At 36.6% G+C, this 23,503-nt stretch overlaps 1 protein-coding gene across 3 annotated transcripts in view; it reads right to left on the reverse strand.

Annotated features, from left to right (window-relative positions):
- LOC103707827 (uncharacterized protein At2g33490-like) overlaps positions 1–21,648 on the reverse strand; it is a 39,138-nt gene extending 17,490 nt beyond the window's left edge. The window contains exons 1-5 of one of the 3 annotated variants that reach the window (XM_026804921.2): positions 21,252–21,648; positions 18,458–18,530; positions 8,667–8,741; positions 7,156–7,217; positions 6,986–7,054 (exon numbers count right to left, since the gene is read on the reverse strand). In XM_026804921.2, the coding sequence (XP_026660722.1) occupies positions 6,986–7,054; positions 7,156–7,217; positions 8,667–8,741; positions 18,458–18,530; positions 21,252–21,365 (393 nt within the window). In that variant the 5' untranslated portion in view covers positions 21,366–21,648. The remainder of the gene's footprint in view (positions 1–6,985; positions 7,055–7,155; positions 7,218–8,666; positions 8,742–18,457; positions 18,531–21,251) is intronic. The other 2 variants (XM_026804920.2, XM_026804919.2) reach the window with 2 other exon arrangements.
- Positions 21,649–23,503: the final 1,855 nt, after the last annotated feature.

Raw genomic sequence — 23,503 nt, forward strand, 5'->3', positions numbered from 1 at the left:
GGACTATGACTTTAAATAAACAAACAGACACCTAAAACAGCAACAAACTTGGACCATATGATAATTTTCATGTTTCAACATCCTCCATTGACACTCCGAGTAATTGGATAGGGGCTTGAATGAATCATCGCAATAAAAATTATGCCTCATAATCCTAACCTTTGACTTCATTAATAGAAGAATGAAAAGTAGATATGGTTTTGGTTTAGATATGTTGGAATCATAGACCTTGGATACGATGCTCATCTGATTTTTCTACAAATATATATGCTAAAAATAAAGTAGAAAAATTTTAAGCTAAAGACTGTCAGCCTCCTTCAATAACCAACCAGTAATTTAGCCAAAAAAAATAACCAACCAGTAATTAAAACTGCTGCAGTTCCTCTAGGATTTGCATGTGAAAAGTAAGATTTGGAAGAAGAGAGGAGGGAGAGGAGGGCGATGCTGCCAAACAGTTCGCTTATTTCTTGAGAGCAAGAGAGAGAAATCACTATACCATATAAACAGGCTTTACATCCTAAACCTATCCACCTAGCTTTAGCTGCAGATTGCAGACAAATGATGGGAACATTAAGCATTTAGCATGCTCCAAGGAAGAGTTAATAATAGGGCTGTCCAACAAGCAAGCTGTTTGTGAGCAGTTCATGTTGAGCTTGAAAGCAGCTCATGTTGAGCTTGAAATCAGCTCAATTTGCTTGCTTGATCAGTAAATAAGCCAAACTAGAGCTTGGCTTGACTAAAATTGAAATAGGAATGAATAAATAAATAAACAATATATAACATAGTTTTAATTACTATTAATGAAAAAACTATTTCTATATTATAATTACTAAGGTGATATAATTTACATCTACAAGTACATATTTCAACTACAACACTGAAATATAACGACAATAATTAGTTTGAATTATATATGAAAGCACTGAGGGATCTTAGGCTCTCACTAGATATCACAAACGAGCTGTTCATGAGCAGCTCAAGTTCAAAGCTTAAGGGGGGTCTAGCTTAGTCAAGCTCAACTTGTCAAAATTCCAAGTCCATACAACTTTTCTCCAACATTATGACTTTGAAGCAATTAACACATTCTTCATGCAAAGATTATCGCTGCATTGGTACAAAATGGAACCATGTTTTCTTCTTATGAAGTTGTATTATGAATTTGCTTTGCAATGCATAAATGCATGTGTTACTAAAAGCATCACGAAACACAAATTTGCCAGAGACACAATCACCCCATAAGAAGACAATTGTCTACATTGGAAAAGCATCAGTATAGATAGTTGGTGTCATTGAAATTTCGATCATGCAAATCATGATCATTCAACTTGCTAGGAACTAAGCCTTCAACCTCAATGAGCATACTAGCAGAAAGCTTGATACTAATATAATGAAAAATTGAGAAACATATCCAAGGTACTTCTTAGTCTATTACAGGCCGACGCCATGCCATTCGCAAATTAGCTTGAAATTAGATGATGAGCAGCAACATATACATTATGAAGGTCGTAAAAGCAAGGGGTGCTTGAAAAATATCTTATTTGTTTTTTTTCAATGAAACTCGCTATCAAGATATGCACTCTAATAATTATAAATTATTGAATTCATCAAAGATAACAAATGACATCATTTGCAATTAAAAAATAATTAATCAAAAAAGAATTGACAAGAAAAAGAGAAATTTTGGTTAGCCAAGAGAACAAGCTCGTTGATCACCTTTAGAGCAACATTATCCTTTATTTTAATCTTAGTCCTTAATACATGTCATATCTGATTAAGAAGTATGAACTACAACAATTTAGAGTATTCCTGATTTGAATAGACTTGCCAAATAACTTATTCAAGAATTTGGTTACATATTCAATTTGCACGCAGAAGGTGAGCCTTGGTGCAATGGTAAGGTTGCTCTATTGTGACCTAGGTGTTAAGTGTTTGAAACACGAAAACAACCTCTCCACATGTAGGAATAAGGCTGCATACATCTAACCTCCCTAAACTCTACAATAATGGGAACCTCATGCATTAAGACACCATTCTTTTAGGGTAAGCCTCCACTAAATGGTAAGTTAACTCCATTCTAACCTGGAGGGCACAAGTTAAAAATGCGAAACAACCTCCCCACATGCGAAGATATGGATATGTACATTTGACCACCCCCCCCCCTCCCAAAGACCCCACAATAGCAGGAGCCTCGTGCACTGGACTGCTCGATCATTTAGCATGCGGAACTATAGAACCTAGGTTAAATTGCCAAGATAATTTTTGGATCTAATTTGAACTCATTTCACACCTCAAACTAACAAAACAAGCGAAAGATTTTTCTTTTTTTTTTTTTTTTTGCACGGGGAGGGGGGGTAAAATTGGAGAAAGAGAGTATGATAGGTAGAAGAACGGAGAGCCAAGAGAAAACTAGGTAGAGGAAAGAAGATAGAAGAGCTACAATGCTCAAAATGCTTAATAGATAGGAGAAGTGTTATAATCTATTCGGTATTTGTTACAAAAAACTTAATTTTTACACTGTATAATCTCCTCCTTTTATAGCTGGAGCCATAACACAATTACAAAATGGGATTCCTTAATTAACTAGGAGTCTAAGATTGGTCGAAGAAAAGAGTAATAAAAGAAGCAAATACTCTTAAACTTTCTAAAAATAGCAAATTTCATATCTATATGGAACCCAACATAGAAAGCCATCAAAATCGATCCAAAGAAATCCTAATAACTTGAAACCTTGTCCAGCCCATCCTAGACCTCAATGGGACTTGCAAGCATCAACCTATTCAAAACTGAGCTAAAAAATACCCTAGGAAAACAAACCCAACTTAAATAAAAAAATCACAAGAAAAATTAAAAAACTGAGCTTCTTCTAGAAAAACAGCAAAATTACTGAAAGTAAAACCCAAAACAATGTAAACAACTGTGGGCATGTTTGTCATCACATTTTCCTATGTTCTGTCTCTTAAACAAACACAAAAACCAAGATAAAAAAAAAAAAACATGTTTCTTACCAGTATTTTATTTTATATTTTAAAATTATTGTCAAAATTTCTTAAAAAAGAAAGAAAGTATTGCTTTCACATTTTTATAAAACAAGGATCTTAGGTTCTTTTAGCAAAACTGCCCCCCTTCCTCCAACTCCCCGATCCCTTCTCCACACTACCCAAATACCCGCACTCATACTCTCTAGTACTATCACCGCCGCTAACTTACCATGGTCACCACCACAACCACTGCCACCTTTATCTTTCCCTCTCTATTCTCCACCCTCAACCCCCCCCCCCCCCTCCTTCTTAGCCAACCCTTAAAACCGATTCCTTTATCTATAACATTCGGATTGCTGCCCTCCTCTCTATTACCACCATTGTAGCTGATACATCCACCACCATTACTACCTTCACTCTGTCCTCTCTCCTTCCCCTCTTCCCATCCTCTTCAACAACCTGGAACTCAAAACCCTTTCTCCATACCATTTGGATCCATGCAATACTCTCTATCACTACCAGTAGTGTCATCATTGCCTCCACTACCACCATCTACAACTATACCCACTCGTCTATCCCCTCCACCCTCCCTCACTTGAACTCCAAACTACTCCTTGTTTCAAAACCCTAACCTCCACTCATGATGGTTTGCTTGCTCCCATCCACCACTACCACCAACAACTGAGGCAAAGGAGGTGACTGCAAAAGGCAGCAGAGCTTACTGAGGTTTGTCATTGGAAGAGGGGCTGGTTTTTTAGTACTTTTTTCGTTTCACTGTTTACAAAAATAAAAATAATTGACTATACTAAACTTTTTTTTTAGAATAAAAAAGGAGAAATAGAATTTTTCTATTTCTAAAAATAGGAAAAGTGAAAGTAATGCTAAATATAACGTAAAGTTAAACCTATTTCAAACATAAACTACATCAGCAGATCTCTTAAAATACAAAATACCCACACACACAAAAGTTACATATAAAATCTATCCAAAATGGCAATCCAAAACATAGTTTTTATAACCACTCCTCGATTAAATTTGATATTATCCGCAAGTTAACTTCTCGAAGACATACATGGATGGTGCCACTTAGAAACAACTTTCAAACAAAAAATTGTTTTCCATAAGCTAAACTGATCCAATTGTCAATTAGACATTCCAAATTCATGTTGAAAGGCTCACGAAATTTTAAAGAAGGTTGACCAGTCTCACCCAAAGCAACATTATCACCAGTGTCCATTACTTGTGCTGGTTATTTTGAAGACATGGATGACCTTATGCTGAAAAACAACAATGATAAGGCATCAATGAATATCAACATCTGTCCTTGCCTACCCAACCAACTCAGAAAAAATCTTTATAACACAATCTATTCATTCGATTTGGAATCATTTATATCCCATTAAGAGGATTGAGCTTTCTGGTAGGCATTAGCACGCATGTTCATACTACTACCTCAGAAGGTTCGCCGGAGAGATCTTGAGCCAAATGACCCAAGATCAGCATATTGCTAATAGTAGTGGCTATTCAAAGTTGGCCAATGAGAGAGAACCATTTTGGAAGCAAAGCCAAATTGCTGGCTATAAGCTGAAGTTTAGATTTTATTTGGAAGACATACCTTGAAGACTTGAGTCATGATGGAGTACTTTTCATCCAAATAGCAAAACTACAATGGCATAAGTACCTTGTTGCACAAAGCAAGTTTGTGAAGCTCATTTCCTTGTCCAGTTGTACTAATGGTTTGTATTGCTTCCTGTTTCCTCTGTTTAAACATGCATATAGGTCATCCTAATGACTATAGAAGTAGCACAATATGGGTCAGGCCATTGCTCTTTGAGCAATCGATAACCTCCAAACTTCAATGGGCCTCTCTCAACATGGATTTGGGATCTTTGATTGATGACTCAATCAACAAGTGACTAGGGATGACTTGCCTTAAAAAACAAGCCCAACACCACGATGGAAGTGAACAGAGAGGGCATTATAAAATATTTGTATTTGCTGTTTCATAGAAAATTATAACAAATCCAAATGTCTATTTCATTCTATATGTGGGTGGAAATACATGAAGTATTAAGGTTGAAAAATTTTGCACCACCAACTATTTGTTTAGTAGGCCTAGTCCTTGCCTCCAAGGATTCAAACTCTACAAACCCCATATCCCCTGAAACAAAACAAACCAAAAAAAAAAGTGTGTGGTATCCAATATCTAGATGAGCAAGTCGGTGACAATCATATAATAGTAGCAATGCAAAAATGGGTAAACCAGTAAAGCCTCATTCAACATTCAATTTGTAGTAGCTGAGATCAAAGATGTTAAAGGCTTAAGACAAAGAGCAAGGCAACAAGGTCTCCTAGAGCTTAGGCAAAAGGCGCAAAGCAAGGGGCACATAGTAGTGAAGTAAGGTGCAAGATACATATAAATGCGCACACATATGCATGTATATATGCACGCATGCACATATAATGTCCCTATCAGCACTTCCCCTTTTATCATGCATTGACAAATGGAGAGAGACTCTAGGAACAAGGCTACAAGAGGTTCACAAAATCTCTCTCTCTCATTCTCCTTTTGCACTCCTCTTCTTCATCTTCTTTTCTTCTCTAAGCTGCTAGAAACAGGGGAAAAGAGGTGATGAGCCCCATATTACAAGAGATAAACTAATGAAGTCCCTACATCTAATAGATCAAAGAAATAATGATTAGAGGACTTAACAGTCAAAACTAATGATGACTGCCTTACAAAAACCATAAAGTCACCATGTTTTCTCCCCTCCTCCCTCTTTTCTTAATGGAATGTTTTTTCCTTTTTCAATTTCCTCTTAAGACCCAAAGGCCTCTCCTTCATCAAATCAGCCAATAAATCATCTCTTGAAGGCATATTAGGGCTAAGCAGGGCGTATGCCTTATGAGCCTTTTGGATGCCTCTTTCAAGAAGCCTTACCTTGACTAGCATGAGGCCCAGAACTGGCACTTTGTTTGTCTTGAGCCTTAACCAAACCTCCAACAATATGGGTTAGAATTTTCTATATTAGAAGCTATATTTGGTTTTCAATGCTTGTGCAAAACTTTTCACCAAGCATCTACCTTTAATGCCATATTTCAACTAAGTTTAAGCTTGATGAGTTGGTACATATTTTTCAAACATTTTTATTCCTAAATTTCATGTATCTCAAAAAAATATAACCGCCAAAACAGTTGTTTTGAGTTAATTTATATATCTTGTATAGAATTCTTAATAAACACTTTCTACACACACCTACTTCCTAATTTTATTTTTGTAATTATTGATTTGAAGGTCCGCCATACCGGTACCGGTCGGCGTACCGGTGGCAGCCCGGACCAGTACGGTGCCGGTCCGGTTCCGTACCAGTTCCGGATTCCACGCTGATCCCATACCAGTCCTGTATCAGTCTGTACCGGTTCCGTACCGATTATCCAATGATAAGCTACCGGTATCGGATTCCACGCTGATCCGGTACCAGTTCGGTACGGACCGGTTCGGCAGATCTTGATTGCTTCCCTACTCTTGCTCCAAATTTATGTTGCACATACTCTTAGTATTAAGACGCAATTGGTCAAATCTTACAAAAAAGATATGGACACCTCCACAGCTCCACCAATGTCAGGTTCCATTGAGTGCATGCTAAATTTTCTGAAATAAATCAATAAAGGATTTATTATATTAATATTTATTGCCCACGGCAGCACAGGAAATCCACTAACTTATATATAACTAAGTTGTATAGAATTATGGCACTAACTTCCCTAGGCACTCATTATATAAAATCCAAGTATTTGTTAAGGATTTTCCTAATATCTACTCAATGGTTTAATCAAATAATCATATTAAGGCATATCTTGACCAGTCTAATGTCCACGTGCATCTTCTAAACTGCTGCAATATACTTAAGAAACAATAAAGCCACTAATCTACCAGCATAAAACACAAAAATCTAATGACACAATCAGCCATTTATTTGATACTATAAAAGTAAAATAGAGCAGACCTCCACAGTTTGAAGTTCCTTGAGAAGAGACTCTGATGGGGTTGTAATGGTCTGCATAATATGCACACGCTGACAATGAAATAGATAAAAATTATTGCATTACTGATGTGAAAGTATTGTTGGAAGGACTAAGATTATTATGTGTTCTGAGCACATCAATTAAAACTCACATAGCTATCTACGGCTTTCTGAAGTTCAAACTGCACTTTCCCCAGCAGTAATAAAACACGCCCTGCATGCATTAACAAAATGCAAATGATAAGTGCATAAGGATTTTTAACAAATGATACAAGTTTAATTAATGGCTATGTACTTCTCCAGCATTATAATATATAAATTGCATAGCTTCTTCCTGAAGTAGAAAAGGCCTCTTCAAGCCTTATGGAAGGTCTAAATTTAGGGATTTGATGGTCTTGAGTCTTGACCATACCTTTTTCCACTAATTATGAATGATCTCACTACCAATATTGAGGAAGACAAAACATAGTGTGTTATTTGCAAATGATATGGTGTTGATTGATGGGAGAAAAATAAGATTAAATGCAGAAAAGGAGATAAATGAAGTCATGTGTAATAGATAAAGATTTTTAGAAAGGTGCCTATGGGGCATTACACGATCAATGCATATAGGTGGACTTAAAGGGGCATTTTATGGAACAAAAAAACAAAACAAGACCTGCAATGTTGCATGACTCAGAATGATCATCAATAAAGACGGTCTAAAAGCACAGACCGCGTGTAGAAATAATAAGGATGCCGAGACAAATGAATGGTAAAACTAGAAAAAACAGAGTGATAAATGAATATATTAGAGGAGTGGAGAAATGATTGAGATGGTACAGGAATAAAGAGCTAAAGTGGCTCCAATAAAGAGGGGTATTATAATTTGTTGAAGGATGTGGAAAAGAAAAGAGAAGATCTAAGGTAACATGGATGGAGGTTTGGAGAAACATGTGGAAAACTTTAAAAAAGTCAGATGTGGCCCTATTTCTGTAAAAAAAAGTTGGTCATAAATAGCAGTTGCTTGGGAAATAAGAACCAATAACGCTGACCACAAATTGATGGGACAAGGCTGGATGGTCATTGTTATGGTTACCAGCATTGAGCATGTGCAATGTGCATGAAAAAGAAAATAGAATCCTATGATCAAAGAAAAAGAATGAGAGGAAATGGTAGTTCTTTGGAAGATGGGCATAATATTTTCCTTTACATATGAAAATATACTATTGAGATACAGAATAAAATTCATCGGGAGTTGATATCGCCATGTTGGGTTCCCCAAAACATCCCCCCTCCCCCTCCTCTCCTAGCAAGCTTCATCTCATGTGATTGCACATGATAGAGTTGAAATATTCAGATTAAGAGGCGAAGGTTGGTCACAAAGACTTGACTTTATTTAATAGTACAGATGGAAGCAACAGACCTGGAGTAAATTGCAAAGACCTATGTCTCTATTAAACCATCAAGTTTACTAAGTTCAAATAAATACAGCTAGGTCGGTAACATCATTTGCCTACATGAATATTAGGTTATGAAGATTATATAGATGTTCAGTTTTTCTAGGAAAATAGCAATTTCAGAATGGTTCATTGGTGATGACTGAGTGATTTACTCAAATTAGACTGGTACCTTTAATTATGCACCACATGACTGGGAAGGAAAGAAATGCAGATGCACTCACCACTTTCTTCATCATCAGTTAATGCAGTTTTTTCAAGCAGACAAGTACCCATTTCCTGCAATGCTTCTGAAAACTCTGCAAAAAATAACATATGGTGAAAAGTAATTTATAAAAAAAAGTAGTAACAAGATTATTGTGCATGAAACTGAGTTTCGAAAATAAAAATTGATTAAAGCAGGGCAAGGCCACATATATCTTTTTCTAAAGAGCACTACCAACCAAAAACCTGTGATGCTCTTTTGTAGACTGGTGATGTATGATTTATACAATAAGAGTATGAGAAACCACACACGTGGAGTAAGAGAGAGAGAGAGTCGACCATAACCATATTTGATGGTCTGATATAACCAATCAACTAAGCATCTTTACATTCTGATTCAAAGCACCACTAACAGCAATATTGCAATCATTGTACCAAATGTTAAACTTGAGCAATTAAACCATAGCTCTCATAAGTTAGTAAAACTGGCTTGCTCCAATTTGCAAACCATTGACTAACCTCATTTCTTAGTAATATGTTTACTCATAGTACATTTTGTTCCTTTTCTAAAATAGAACAGAAATTCCTCTCATCTACCTAAATTGCCCTTAATCAAAACATAGAACAATATTTAGTAAAGCAGCCACACATTTATACAGCAAAGTAATTGATTTGAATAAATGTGTGTGCGTATCAAATACTTGGATGAGTATCTGTTGTTTTTATCAGAAACATTAATTCCAAATACCAGTTTTAAGAGATGTACAACTTCCATATAGTCATAAGAAAAGGAGCAAATCAATTCTGAGACACGTGTACATATATGGACTCCATAGTAAACAATACTCAAGGAATACTTGTACCTTTTACCATTTAATGCCTAAAATATTGTTAGAATATAAGATAAAAAGGTCAGCTTACATGCCATGCATGCCCCAGGCAATAACAAGTCCATGAGTCTAATTGCATGCAATGTGACATGCCAAAGTTAATACGATTAAATGGATTAAACATCTAGTGGTCCAACTTCCTTTTCTTCTATCTTTATGTACATAACAAGCATTCAAAGGATATTGGACGGGGTTAAAAGAATACTTGATGTAGCAGAACTCGTGGCTTGCTTGTTATGCACTGAAGCAGGATGCAATGGGAACAAATCTCTGCCCTGTGCAAACCTTCATGATTTCTATAAGCAACCAGGGGCTGAGACTGCAAGATCGAACATCATGCTAGGCATTTTAGGGACCGACCATGCTGCAAAGGAGCAGCCGGAAACTTCTAATTAGGGTAACTACCCACTTCTAAACCTCGTCCCTAACCAGCTTCCTATGCATCTCCTTGTTCTTTTTTTTTTAAGAGAGACCCGCCTTCATATACCTGCATCCATTCCTGCTTCCAGCAACTAAGTCATTGACATCCTTGAAGAGAAACATGACTGCATGCTCATCCAACGGCCTCAAATTTATTACTGAGCAAATAGTTTTGGTCTTTATTTTTATTTTTTTTAACGGGTTCCTGGTGTAGTTTTTGGCGAAGTAATAAGGGGCTCGGACTCTTTACACTATGTAACATGAACAGCGCATGCTACGATAGCCATTGCCTGCTAATAATCCTAGTAAGGGTCAAATTAAGTGGTCAATTACTGAGACTTTAAGGGGATATGATTCTACATCTGCAAGAGACAGTCCTACAAGTCTAAAAGTAGGAAAATTCAAGAGGATTGATTGAGAGTACAAGAACCCAGAAAGGTCAGTTGAAAATTTATCCTGGTTACGAATAAAAGAAACCTTTTGGCTAAGGTTCCCCCCCTCCCTCCCTCTCTCTACCTTTCCTCTCCTCCCTCTTAATCATCTTCTTTATATAATAAATCCATAGTCTATTCATATTCTTTATTTTCGTTGCGCTTTGAATAGATCTTATTTCTTCTGTTCTTTGAATGGATTTCATTGTTGCATTTATTTCATGCACAATTGTATTCTCTAAATAAGTTTTGTTAGTTAAATTGCTTCAACTGGTAATCAGTAATACTTGAAAATCAATTTCAGTCTTTAAAAATATTAATGAAATTTTCCTTCCCATCTTTTTTGCTGAAGATCTGTAATCAGGATGCCATTCACAAAATCTGTGCACAGCCACTCAAAGAAGACTAACATTTGAGTTCCAGTAGTCACTATTCTCAATCATGTGCTCCAACCTATTACTTAAGTTTGCATATTCTATCACCGCTCTATGGAATTTTGTTTAAGGCTAACATAGAACAGTCCAAGATTAACATGAAACTTTTATTTCAGGATTTCTATCATCTATCAGAATCCTCTAAAATTAAGGCTGGTGTAAATCACTAATTTTCCACATGCCAACTTTTGTTTTTCAACTTCCAGTTCTGCTTTACAAAGCTGGACAACATGCATGAAAGCCAGCTTAAACCCTAGGATTTCGTTTCCTTTTTAGTCCTCTGAGCATTGCAGGACATCCCTTACTTGATCCAATGCTAGTATTTGGGCCTTTGACTTCATCCACTGAATCCCATTACTAAACACTAGAGAGTGGGTTGGTGTTGAAGGTTTCAGGAAAAAATGTGTGACCATGTTAGAAAGGTTAGTGTTTTGCTGAGAGATGTTATTTTGACAGATATTATAAGATGTACCAAGATAGAGATAGTTGAATTCTTTAACAGCGCACATGGGGAGGCAAATTATATTATGAGTTGGGTGTTTTAAGGTATCCAAGACATATTATAAGATGTACCAAGATAGTATAATTGGACTTCTTTAATAATACAAGCAGGGAGGCAAATTATCATGTATTGGGTGTTTTAAGGTGCCCATTGATTTATGATTGGGAAGGTTAGGTTTTGAAAGGATAACTTGCAATATCACAAAACATTTGGAGCTTGCTTTTCTAAACATATTTCCTCTGTTTATTTTGAAATCGAGGCAATTATAACCAAGGAAAGCTGGACCAACCCGAATAACCCAATTCGGTCTATACCAACCTAAACCAATCATAATATCCCTTAACGGTTCAGTATAGGCCCCAAACTGGCTTGAGCCAACCCAAATCGAGCCAAACCACCCGGTGGAGGTTCAAGTTGATTCAGGGCTTGTACCGACCCAATTATTTAAGGGAAGTGCATAGAAGACCTCCCATGCCTTCTTTGCTCCTCTTCATATTTGTTTTTTTGGTTTTTCAGAGAAAAGGAGTGGGAAACTCCAAGAAATTGGAGACTTGAGCTCCAAATCTCTTCAAATCCAGGTAGAACTCCCTCATCCCTTCCAATCCCACCTTTTTTCTCTTTTCATGCCTTAAATAGGAAAAAAAGGGAAATGAGGAAAAATCATGCGAAAATTTGTATTTTGACATGATTTCATGATATGTTGTAAATCCAAGGATGATATATGCATTAAAGAAAAAATCGTAATTTTTCATTGATCATGTAATTTTTAAATTAAAAGGTATATTTTTGGATTAAAAATAATAAATAAAATAATCTTCAAAAGTTTTATGTAAAATTAGTAGCATGTTATGGGCTATACATGCTACTTGCTACCTCAATTTGGTAGCAATTTTTATTTAAAATTGAGCATCATTTGGCTACCTAAACCTAAGCCCAAATTCAAATAAATTTAAAAAATACGAGGTTATTAGTGCATACCCATGGGCTAAACAAAATATACCTAGAACCCCTAGTAGGCTTATACACTAATCCAAATTGAAATTAATTTCTAAATATTTATAAATATCAATTTATCATTTCAAAATTAATTAACAATACTTTAAAAAAATCATGAAAAATTAATAATATGTATAGGAAATGTAGAAGTATTTTTTTGAAGTGACTCAATTATTTTTCATTACAATATATATTATCTAATATAAAATAATTAATTAAATAATTATTGATCTAATTAAAAATATATGATGTGTGTTCCTCAAACATGCATAAATAGATCCAGAAAAGAAGAAGAACAAGACCTTGATATAGATAGGGCCACGTATAATATTTTCGGGCCGACACAACTGGAGGTTCAAGTAGTGTGATGCAGAGTGAAGAGAGGTAATGAGGTTGAAATAGCATCTAGCTAGTGATAAATCTGGCATGGCTACCTGTGGAAATGTCTACAAGAAGTCTGTCAAATATTCATAAAGCACTTTGAAAATTTTAAGTGGAGCAAGTGAAAAAGTGCTAAGAAATGAGTAGAGATCGAGCATCAGGTAGTTGAGTCACCTTCATTACCATACAAGAGATCTGAAGGACTATGAGACATTGAATCTAGATGAGGCTGCAATATAGGACAGTCTAGATGACCAGTGGTAGAGGGAGGCTGGGCTCTCATAGTACGAGTCAGATTCTAGTTCCAAATTCGCCAAGATAGCAAGAACAAAGGAAAGAAGGCCTAGAATAAACCAGCAAGGACCATCATTCATGATGTAAATCCACATGACTTTCTTAGTAGAAATACAAAGCAGCAAAGGATTGATATAATACTTGTTAACAATAAGGACATGTGGAAAGACATTAGTTCCTAGTTCCACTTTAATAACATCCCCTTACATGATGTGGCAACACGTACTGCCGATTTGCTATTAACTCTATCCAAAGGGCTGGAATAGGTATAGATCCTCCTGGGCCAAAGGGCATATATGGTGAGTTACTTGATAGTAACAAGGAGGAGCCGAAGAGATGGATGGCCTCCTACCAAAGCAACGGTGTAACCTTATTGTGTGGTGGTTGGACGGGACCTAGCAGCCAAACCATCATTTATTTTTTAACATATTGGAAAAAGAATAAATTCTTTCATAAATCAGTTGATGCTTCAATAAGGTGCACAATGCCCAGTACATCTGCAACTTGATGGAGAAAGTAATTAATCAGATAGGGGTGCAATATGTTGTGCAAGTAATTATAAATAATGGCCCACAGTACAAGTCCGGTGGGTACACACTCTGGACCTCATATGCTGCCCGCTGCATAGACCTCAAACTAATAGACATAGAAAATATGTGTAGGATAAAGCAAGTGGCAGAGACATCAAACAAAGGAACCGCCTAATACAAAATCGATTGAATGATCTGGTATATGATCACTATAATTTGAGATTCAGATTAAAGTATATTCAAGAGGAGGTGGAGCTAAAATATAATGATCCACTCCACAATGATTACGCATATAATAAGGAGGATCCGATGATTAGTTAGCTTGAAGGCTAGTAGCAGTAGCCAAAACTTGATGAGCTATAATTGCCTCCTTGACCAGCTAGTTTCATAGCAAGAGAGGTTGGGATTGATGCAGACAATGAGTTAAATGACGCACGCCGCTCACAACTAGCTGAGCAGCCACAAAGGTCAGCAGCAGCCAATTATCATCACAAGGTTATATGCCTAAGACATCCTCCTAGAGAATTAAAAGAGAGATACTAAGAAAATATCATCATGCTACCCAGTCTAGTCAGAGAGGTAGGGCCAATCAAGGTAGTGGGCCCAATCGAGCCACCAAGCACAGTCAAACAAGTAGGGGCATGCAAGAAAAGAAAGTAGTTTCACAGATCAACAAGAAAGGAAAAGAAAAAAGAATAATAAATTTGTTGGAGAGTGGATGAGGAGCTTGTTTGCTCATATTATGAGGCTTAGATAATCGATTGCTTAGATCATCTCGCGATATAAGCAATGATGATAATGGCAGTTACGACTCATGGCCCTATGGTCTTGGTCAATTCATCGGTGAGCCAGAATTCACCCATACAATGCAAGACACAACCATGATGCATGTCGGAATGCTCGAGAGAATACGATTACATACAGAAGACAAACCTTTCGAGGTCGTTTAGGACACGGCGCTACTGTTGTAGATGATTTAGCACACGAAGTAGGGTCCCTACATATATTTGAATTTGAATCGTACACCATATCCTATTTTACAAAGCCAAGGTATGGCCCCTATGGATATCCTTCGTCTGAGACGTCGTATTCGAGCGACTACTACCCTCCACAGTCTCAGCCGGATTAGGGGTCTAATTTTACTGCTTCGATCTTCTCTCCAATGGGATAGCCTCCCAATCAGTATCAAGGCAACTATCCAAGAGACTCGAATTATAGGATGCAAGGGTGGGCACATTATTTGGGTTGGAATTAGATCCCAAACCCAGACTATGATTAGGATCCCAAAATCTATCAGTGACATAGATACTCCAAGAGACATTTGATGCCGACACATATTCTATACTTCAAATCAATTTGATGTATATATATATTCAATTATAAGTATTCATTAATTCTAATTATATTAGAATGAACATTCACTAATCAATCATAAGGTCCATTAACACCAAGATAACAAAAAAACATCAAAATAGCCTTGAAATCATGATTCGAACAACCACAATTTGTAAAAAAAAGAGTACAAGTACCAAACCTATACACAGCTAGTACGGTATGTACTTGTACTTTCTTGTACCCTATCAGCATGGCAACTGGTACCGATACAACCTTCCTTTGTTGTAACAAATCTATAAAATTACAATTAAATGAGAGTGGTTTCGGAGTCCACCCACCAAAGAAACTTAATGATGCAGAACAAAATGGGAACAGTCATGTATGTGACGGTGAACCAAGAAGTGAAGGGACTAGGGGTTTAAAGCAATGTTTGCCAGACCGGTATTGAGGTTTGTACCAATCAACAACCCATTTAGTGCAATATGGGTGCGTACCCTTACCGTGTTGGGGCATACCAAACCAAGGAGAGGGAGGGAAAGAGGGAGGAGACACACACACGCAAAGAGAGACAGAGAGGGAGAGGGAGGGAGGGGGGAGGGAAAGAGAGCGAGGGAAGGGGAGAGAGGGAGAGGGAGAGGGAGAGGGAGGGGCAGATAGGAGGAGGAGCTTACTTGGGCATCAATCAACGTCGGTCAGCGTCGAAGAGTAGCGAGACGAGCCACCGATGCACATGGTGGAGCTTCGAAGCTTCAACCATGGCGCAAGAGGGAAGAAGGAATGGAGGATCGAGCGGCGAAGAGGCTTGAGGAGGCGGGTTAAGGGACTGAACCATCCTGATTCTTGATCAGTTCAATTCGATACATCCCGAACTGCTTGGTTCGGTATAGTTTGAACCATCCGATTCAGGACAGTCGACATACCTTGGTTAAACGAATTTAACAATTTGTTGTCCTGCTATGGGAACACATGACAGATCCAAATGTATTTCAAATTTTACTAGAAAGGTAGGGGATGGAGGGCTCCCCTTGGATTTCTAAGGTTGAGGCATGATAACTAGAGCTAGAATCTTGGATTAAGAGACAACAAGGGTCTTTTGGATTTAAAGGGTTTATGGTCAAGCTTTTATGGTGATTGCACACTAAGTTCAGAAAGTGTGCATTGGTATCAATTATAAAATGCATTAGAAAGGAAGAAGAGAGAAGTAGGTGGGCTATTAGGCTTTGACATCAACTATTAGGCTTCTAGGTAGTTTAGGACCTCAACAAGGAAAGGAACAAAGAAGATTAGACAAAAAAATCACATCAGATTTGGTTCAAATGCTATTTGTCATGTACATCACTGGAGAAAACAATAGAGATCAATAACAAAGGAAAAGAATATAAAATAAGAAAAATAAGGAGCAACAAAGACATTAGTGAAGGGAAGGATAAAAACATAAAAGACAAGGGGAAGGACAAGACCATCCCGAAGTGAGTAGATTTGTCTCTCTTACAATCTCTCCCATCTACTCTTTTTATAATTTTCTATGCTTGTAACTTATGTTTTTAATCTAACCCTACATCCAAAAATCATAGGTCACACCCTGGTCATCCCCTGCATAATTCCAATAAGGAAACTTCCCATACAGTTCACCGTCACTGAAAAATCTGATTAAAAAAAAAGAATGTTAAATCATCAATAGGTTTCATCCTAGCATCCCAAAGTCTAATTACACAAATTTTTCCCTTCCCCTAGGCTGTCTTACATTATAGATATATCCCATTTCTTAATAACGTTTCACTTTCCATCTATCTTAGTCAACATTAGAAAAAGCCTGTTACCTTGAAATAACAATAATAAGAATTGAATATCAACCTACGATTCTAAACATTGACATATATCAAATTGAGTTAATGTATTGATGGAGAGAAACATAGAAGCAAACAAAATCCAAAAGTATAGTAGGGGAGGCAACATGTTGGGTGATCATATGAGCGGAAAAGAAAAAAAGAAAGAAAGAAACACGAGCGATCAAATTCCGGTTAAGTTCCTCCATCGACAGATAACACCCAATCACGACCAACCAGCAGGTGGATCCTTACATCCTAATTCATGCCCACTAGAGGGCCTCCAAGACTGAGATGAATTCCATGACAAGAAAATGTCATCAGAATAGATTTGACCAATAAAATAACTAAACAAGAATATTAAAAATTCAAAGGCTCCATTGACACATAATGGAAAAGAAGGAAAGAGGTCAAAACAGTAAAGGAGAGAGATTTCATTACCATAACCATCAAGGTTTGTCCCAATTATTTGGGATCGTCAAAGTAGGGAGTATATCTAAACATAATAAAATTAAAATGTAATTGAAATCATAAGATAACCTAAAGGATCATCTTGATCTTATTATAGAATGATCTAGAACTATTTGATCAACGATCACAAAATTCTAGTTAGGGTAGCTGCTCACTTCGAAATCTCTTCAAAAACTAGCTCCAACACCCTCCGCCTAAGCACTTATTATAATTTTTTTATAGAGATCTGCCTTCTTGAACCCCCACTAACTCCCAGATAGGTAACTAAGGGTTAGCTTTGTAAATGTGAGTTGAACAATTCTCCAAGAATAACAGGGAGGATGTCAGATCAGAAGAGAAGGACTAGAGCCCTAGCCATCAAGTCCTTGAAATCAATGATCCTTAGCTCAAAGTGGGTGGAGACAAGCAGGTGAATAGTGTATGGGAGGAAATCAGGTTTTGTACAAGCTACAAATGTATACATGTGTGTCATGTGATAGGCCCAACGGTAACGTGTTGCATAGTTGCTCTTGCAACCTAATTTCAAAACCAACCTTAACTAAAACGTTCAGATTAAGAACATAAAATAATGACCCAATCATGCTTCATGTTTAGGAGATTTTCCCAAACATGAACAAAAAGTAAAAGCTATTTGACTAAGAGTTGGCAAAAAAGCTTAAATCAGGTTGGCTTGCCCACCCTTCTACTGCAGCACTTCGTATGTCAAAAATCTCAAGAACAACTAAGTAAAAAATATATAAATATGCATATAATAACAAAAAAATATACATATACAATAATTAAATATAAACATACATCATTGCCTTATTTCAAGGTAGATGAAAGTTTTACAATTAATGGTTACATTTACAGGAACTCATGATGTTGAATTAAAATATAACATTTGGTAATAATTGTCTAAAGTTGGTTGGCCAAGGGTTTCGAATTTTACCCTGACATTGATACATAGAAAGAGATGGGCTGATACTATAGCAAGTAAGGTAGTCAGAATTAACAGGATATGATCACAAACAGGTTAAAGGAAGCAAAATGGAAGCTTCAACCTTCTGCCCCTGAAAGATTTCTAGATAAAGGCACCAAACTTTGTATAGGTGCTTGAAGTAGCCACGTACAATTAACCACAATATAACATGGTATGATAAAAGTAAAGCATAACAAAACAGATTCTTCAAAACAACTTGGCTTGGAAAGATAAATAAACTGTAACCAGTTAGATAAGTTTCTCTCTAAATATAATACAGTACATAGCACCTAAATTTCTCCAGGATAAGACAAATAAAATATAACATAAAGCAATATACCATATGCACTATTTGCAGCGGCAGCCGCAGCTGAAAGTAAACTATCATAACAACTCTTCATATCCAACATGTCCTGCAAAAATAAAGCACCCACTTAGAAAATATCTCCAATAATTGCAAGCAAAGCAATGTTTTTCTCTCAGTTTTGCATTATGAAGTAAGCCAATAAGGTGGTCCCTTTGCATGTACAAATTTTCATCAAAGTTCTTTCAATATAGAAATTCATTTTGACCATCTACCCAACATAATTTGTATATCCCATTATATTATGCCTTCCTAACTGATTATAACAGTATGCAACATCAAATTAAATTTGGAACTCCTAAGAGCCTTCCAAGAAAGTGAGATGCATATTTTATGTCCTTCTCTTTTTTAAGTTACACAAATAAATGTCCTAGCATCCAATCAGACAAATGTATACAGTCATAGGAGAAAAGTTGATCTCAAAGTGTAGGGCAACCAGGTTTCCCTAAATTGTTCTCTGTTAAAATCTAGAAAACAATAATCACATCTCAAAATGTGTGCTTATTGCAACTATTGCTGCACAAGCTAGTCTCTTAAAGCGATTTTGGCCTTTTAAGTCTTTTGAGCTCCAAACTAGCCTAACCATGCCCCACTGGAAAGCCTCCTGCAAATGGTTCGATATGGCCTAGGATTAGTTAGTGGTCTAGAGTTAGATGAGGCTTTAGCTTAAAATTCTATTTTATAGATAAAAACTCGATTTCCTTCACCAACAAATATAACAATGATTTAGCCATAGCTGTCATATAGCCTAGGATTTGTTAGTGGCCTAGACGTAGGTGAGACTTTAGCTTAAAATTCTATTTTTCCCTTATTCTTGAATTTAATTATTACCATAGCTTTAAGCATTTAAAAGGAAATTTTACGAAAAAGCATTAAGGCATACAATGTTGTATAGGTCTAGATGTTGGCCAGTAAAAAGGGATAAGGAAAACAAGTTGAGTGTAGCAAAAATGAGAATGTTAAGATGGATGTGATGTAAAACTAGAAAGGACAGATTGAGATATAAGTATATCAAAGGAGCTATTGAAGTTGCAAGAATTAAGGATATGGAATGTTAAAAATGAGCATTATCCTAAGTTTAAAAGCAGTATGCCAAATGGATGAACACATAAACTTGCTTACAACTTGATAGCCAATATGCATCTTCACCTTGTACAGTTAAGGAAACTTAAGAATGCTTTGACGAGTGCTGCAAGCAATGACCCAAACCCAATCTATGCTTGAATCCAATTAAATAATTTGAATCCAGACCTGATCCACTTCATACAAAGCAGGTTTGACAGGTTCTAAGATCTATTTTATTGATCCATTAGGTTTTTCAGGTTAAATCAGGTATAAATAACCCAATTATCAACCATGAGAAACATGTTATAGAATGCTTACTTTATTCTACTATAACAGTATTTGCAATGCAAGACATGAAAGCTTTATCAATGACTAATTCGCATAATGCAAATTAACAACCACATAAAACTTGTTACTAACAGCACATTCAATTGATTAGTTATATAGATATTATTACTAGTAGCAGATCAGTGTCTTGCAATGCATGTGAGAGCATATATGAATTGTCGTGATTCATGTTTTGATTAAATTTTTTGATTATCTTATGCATATATCTACTTAATTTTTGCAAAATTAATTGAGATAGGAATAGAAATCAAGAGAACAAGTAGGTATAGCACAAGAAACTTTTCTAGATTGCTTAAATAAGTACTCAAAAGATTCTGAAGCCAAAACGCACGATTAATAAAAAAGGGCATAGGATGGACAAATGGCTGTGATCTTTTGTATTTCAGTATTTTCCTTTCCATTGCTGAATCCGACTAAGGAGTTTTCGGTGAATATCGTAGAAAATAAGTAAGGTCAATGGGATACATGCATGCATCCATTCAAGCATGCATACATACATACATACATACATACATATACAGCATGTCTACTCTCAATGGAGCTGTTGCTCTTTTTCTTCCAAGATTTTAAGAGTTTAGGCCAAAGTGAAATATAGGGTTACTTGACAACATCCTCAAATAAGATCTAGCCTCAACTCTGCATATGCTCAAATTATGCTCTCAAACCAACAGTAGCTGTAAAAGGCTTATGAACCTCTACTCTCAGACTTGATTCGAGTAGTGTCACCAGCAATTCAGCAGGTACCCTTAAGCACCATATAAGACAATCTGCATACAACCCTTTCATGCCATCATTGGCAAGTTGCCATTTTTTACGTAAATAATCATAAAATTGAGCCATGTGAGGACACATCACATGCATACAGGTGAAATCTCGCATGTTCAATCAAATAAGAAATTATCACAATTTATACTACATGCTATGATCCCTTCAGAGGCAAACGCTGCTTTTATTAACTGAGACCATAAGGCGAAACAAAATGGGCTCAAAACTACATTTCCCGAGCTTGGCTTTACCAAGCCATCTTCCCTACTGCGAAATAAGTCGGGTCAGGGGAGGCATCGGTGAAAAGATCCAGGTCATGCCATTCGCCTGCAGCTCTAGTTATCAGTAAACCAACGAGAGAAAAGGGCGGGAATAGGTGACAAGAACGCAAAATGACGTAATAATCGAGTCCAAGGTGATTACGAAATCAAATCATCTTTTCCAATCTAAAAGCGAGGAATTGCATCCAATATCCCTCCTCCTCGCCCAGAACAGAGAGATCGTTTCAAAACTCGAGCCAGAACTCAAGAACGAGGGAGAAACGGAAAGAGAAACAAAGAGGCGAGGGAATGGGGGGAGAGGAAGAGAGAACCTGCGAGGCCTGGAGGAGCTCGTCCTGGTGCGCCGGGCCGTGGTGCTCCTTCTTCCCCTTGGAGTCATGCCTGTGGAGCGCCAACCCCCGCAGCTTCCTCAGCGACGATTTCATCTCTCCCCACCCAACTCCAAATCCCCAAACCCAAATCCAAATCCAACTCCCAATTCCAAATCCAATCGCAATCCCAATTCCTAGAGAGCGAGAGCAAAAGAGACGAAGAAGAAGAACAATATCAAAGTACAGAAGGGCAAAACAAACGGAAATCGAAACCCTAGATAACCAGAGAAGAGGAGAACGGGAGGGGAACGGTTCGATTTCGGACGTGCTCTCTCTTTTTCTCTCTCCCTCTCTCTTGGTGCTCTTGGTGCTTTGTTACCTTATTTAGTAAAGATTTTATCCAGGTCAAAAGGATATTTATAAGCGAGAAGAAACTAAAAAGAACGTCGACAGCGACAGCGAGAAAGAAAGAGGGAGAGAGAGACACGAGAAAGAAGAGATCGAACTCACCACCCGGCCCGGCCTGAACCACGAGCCTTCAAATATTCAGCCTCTTCATGGCGGTCACCTGCATCGCCCGAATATCAAACACGCCTTGTGAACACCGTGCCGGCTTTTGAGTGTACTAAAACTATTATCTCTTCATTACAGCTATCTAATACGTATGAACCTCGGAGTATAAGCCAATTGAAATCACTAATTGAGACCGAAGTGTTGAATCCAACATGAACCTCGGAGTATAAGCCAAACATATGAATATTCGTCCGAGAGATGAAGACTATGGAGCTAAAGTAGGTGGCTCTCGACACTTAGAATGTGATATAAATGAGTACTTATTAGCTTGGGACCAGATACTATGGCTAGCTCATCAACAGTTACCGATATTCAGAATATAGAAATAGTGGAAAGAAGGTAATTACCATATATGACAAAGTCGCCTGCGTTAGGTAAACCAACAAGAATAATTGTCAACAATGACATATGTTTTACTAATACTTAGAATATCAAAGGAGTGGTGGCACTATTTACAATATGAAGTAGTAGAAGGAAGATAACCATCATGTATAACAATCACGGTCTACATAATACAAATCAGCAAGGATAAGAGTCAAACGTGAATGGTAACACTTATCTCAGCATTATAAATAGTAGGAAAGAAAATTTTTGGACACTTCCGAACCATTATTATATTTTATATTTATATCACTTTCGCTTTTTAATTAATGATATCCTTTATTTTCTTTAGCTTAGGTCAGTTTTAAAGTTTCCAAGTTACTACTCTCCAAAAGAGCGGCGGTATCCATTAGTGAAAATATTTGAAAATTCAATATGACCTACTATTGTCTCTCTCTTTTCTGGTTTGAACCGGTTGCATGCCGGTGCTTTGGTTCGACCAACCAATTTTGCTCCAACCCCTCTTGCATCCAAAAAAAGTGGTCAATAATGTGGAATGCATGTAGTAAAATACGTGTATATATAAAAATTTTAATTATAAAATATTAAGAAAAGTAGACATGTTGTAGTTTTGTTGTTAAAAATAAAAAAAAATACATATGGATTGATAGTTTTTCTTGCATTTCTTTCTTTAATTTTTTTATCTCCATTAACAGATTTACGGAACTTATTTATTTGCTTCTCCTTTCTTTTGACTCTGTTGTTGTGATTCCAATAAAATTATTATTAATGAAGCCATTCTAATTACAAAAGATCCGATCACAAAGAATATTTAAATATAAAGAAAAAATAAAATTGCATTATAGTAGTCTCATTATGACATATTGCCACTAAAATTATTATTGGCTGCTGTAACGACAATGGAGCTATAATCTATTAAATGTTTGTATTATTTTTTAATTTGAAATAAATATTTAAGAAGGTGAATGGCATTTGTCACCATGGCTATAAGTTGCTCTCAATAACCCAAACAATATTAATAATGCCATCATTCAAACAAATCACCATGTTGACTGTTGCATAAGATATAAAGTTAAAATATATTATTCAATAAACACCTCAAAATGGTGACTTATGATCCCTATTTTCATTATAAATTATCACCATGACAGAACAAAATGAAGTAGTGGCTGTTATTTTAGTATTTATTATAAATATATATAACGTGACACTACCACTTACAGAACCGATGTAATAGACCTAATGGTGATTAGAATTTTACAATGAGTATATTTGCTGTCCAAAATGATACAGTAGATCTTGCGCCACCTTTTAGAATTCTCTTATTTTTTATTGTT

This window comes from Phoenix dactylifera, chromosome 7, assembly GCF_009389715.1.
Source record: "Phoenix dactylifera cultivar Barhee BC4 chromosome 7, palm_55x_up_171113_PBpolish2nd_filt_p, whole genome shotgun sequence".
Classification (NCBI taxonomy): Eukaryota; Viridiplantae; Streptophyta; class Magnoliopsida; order Arecales; family Arecaceae; genus Phoenix; species Phoenix dactylifera.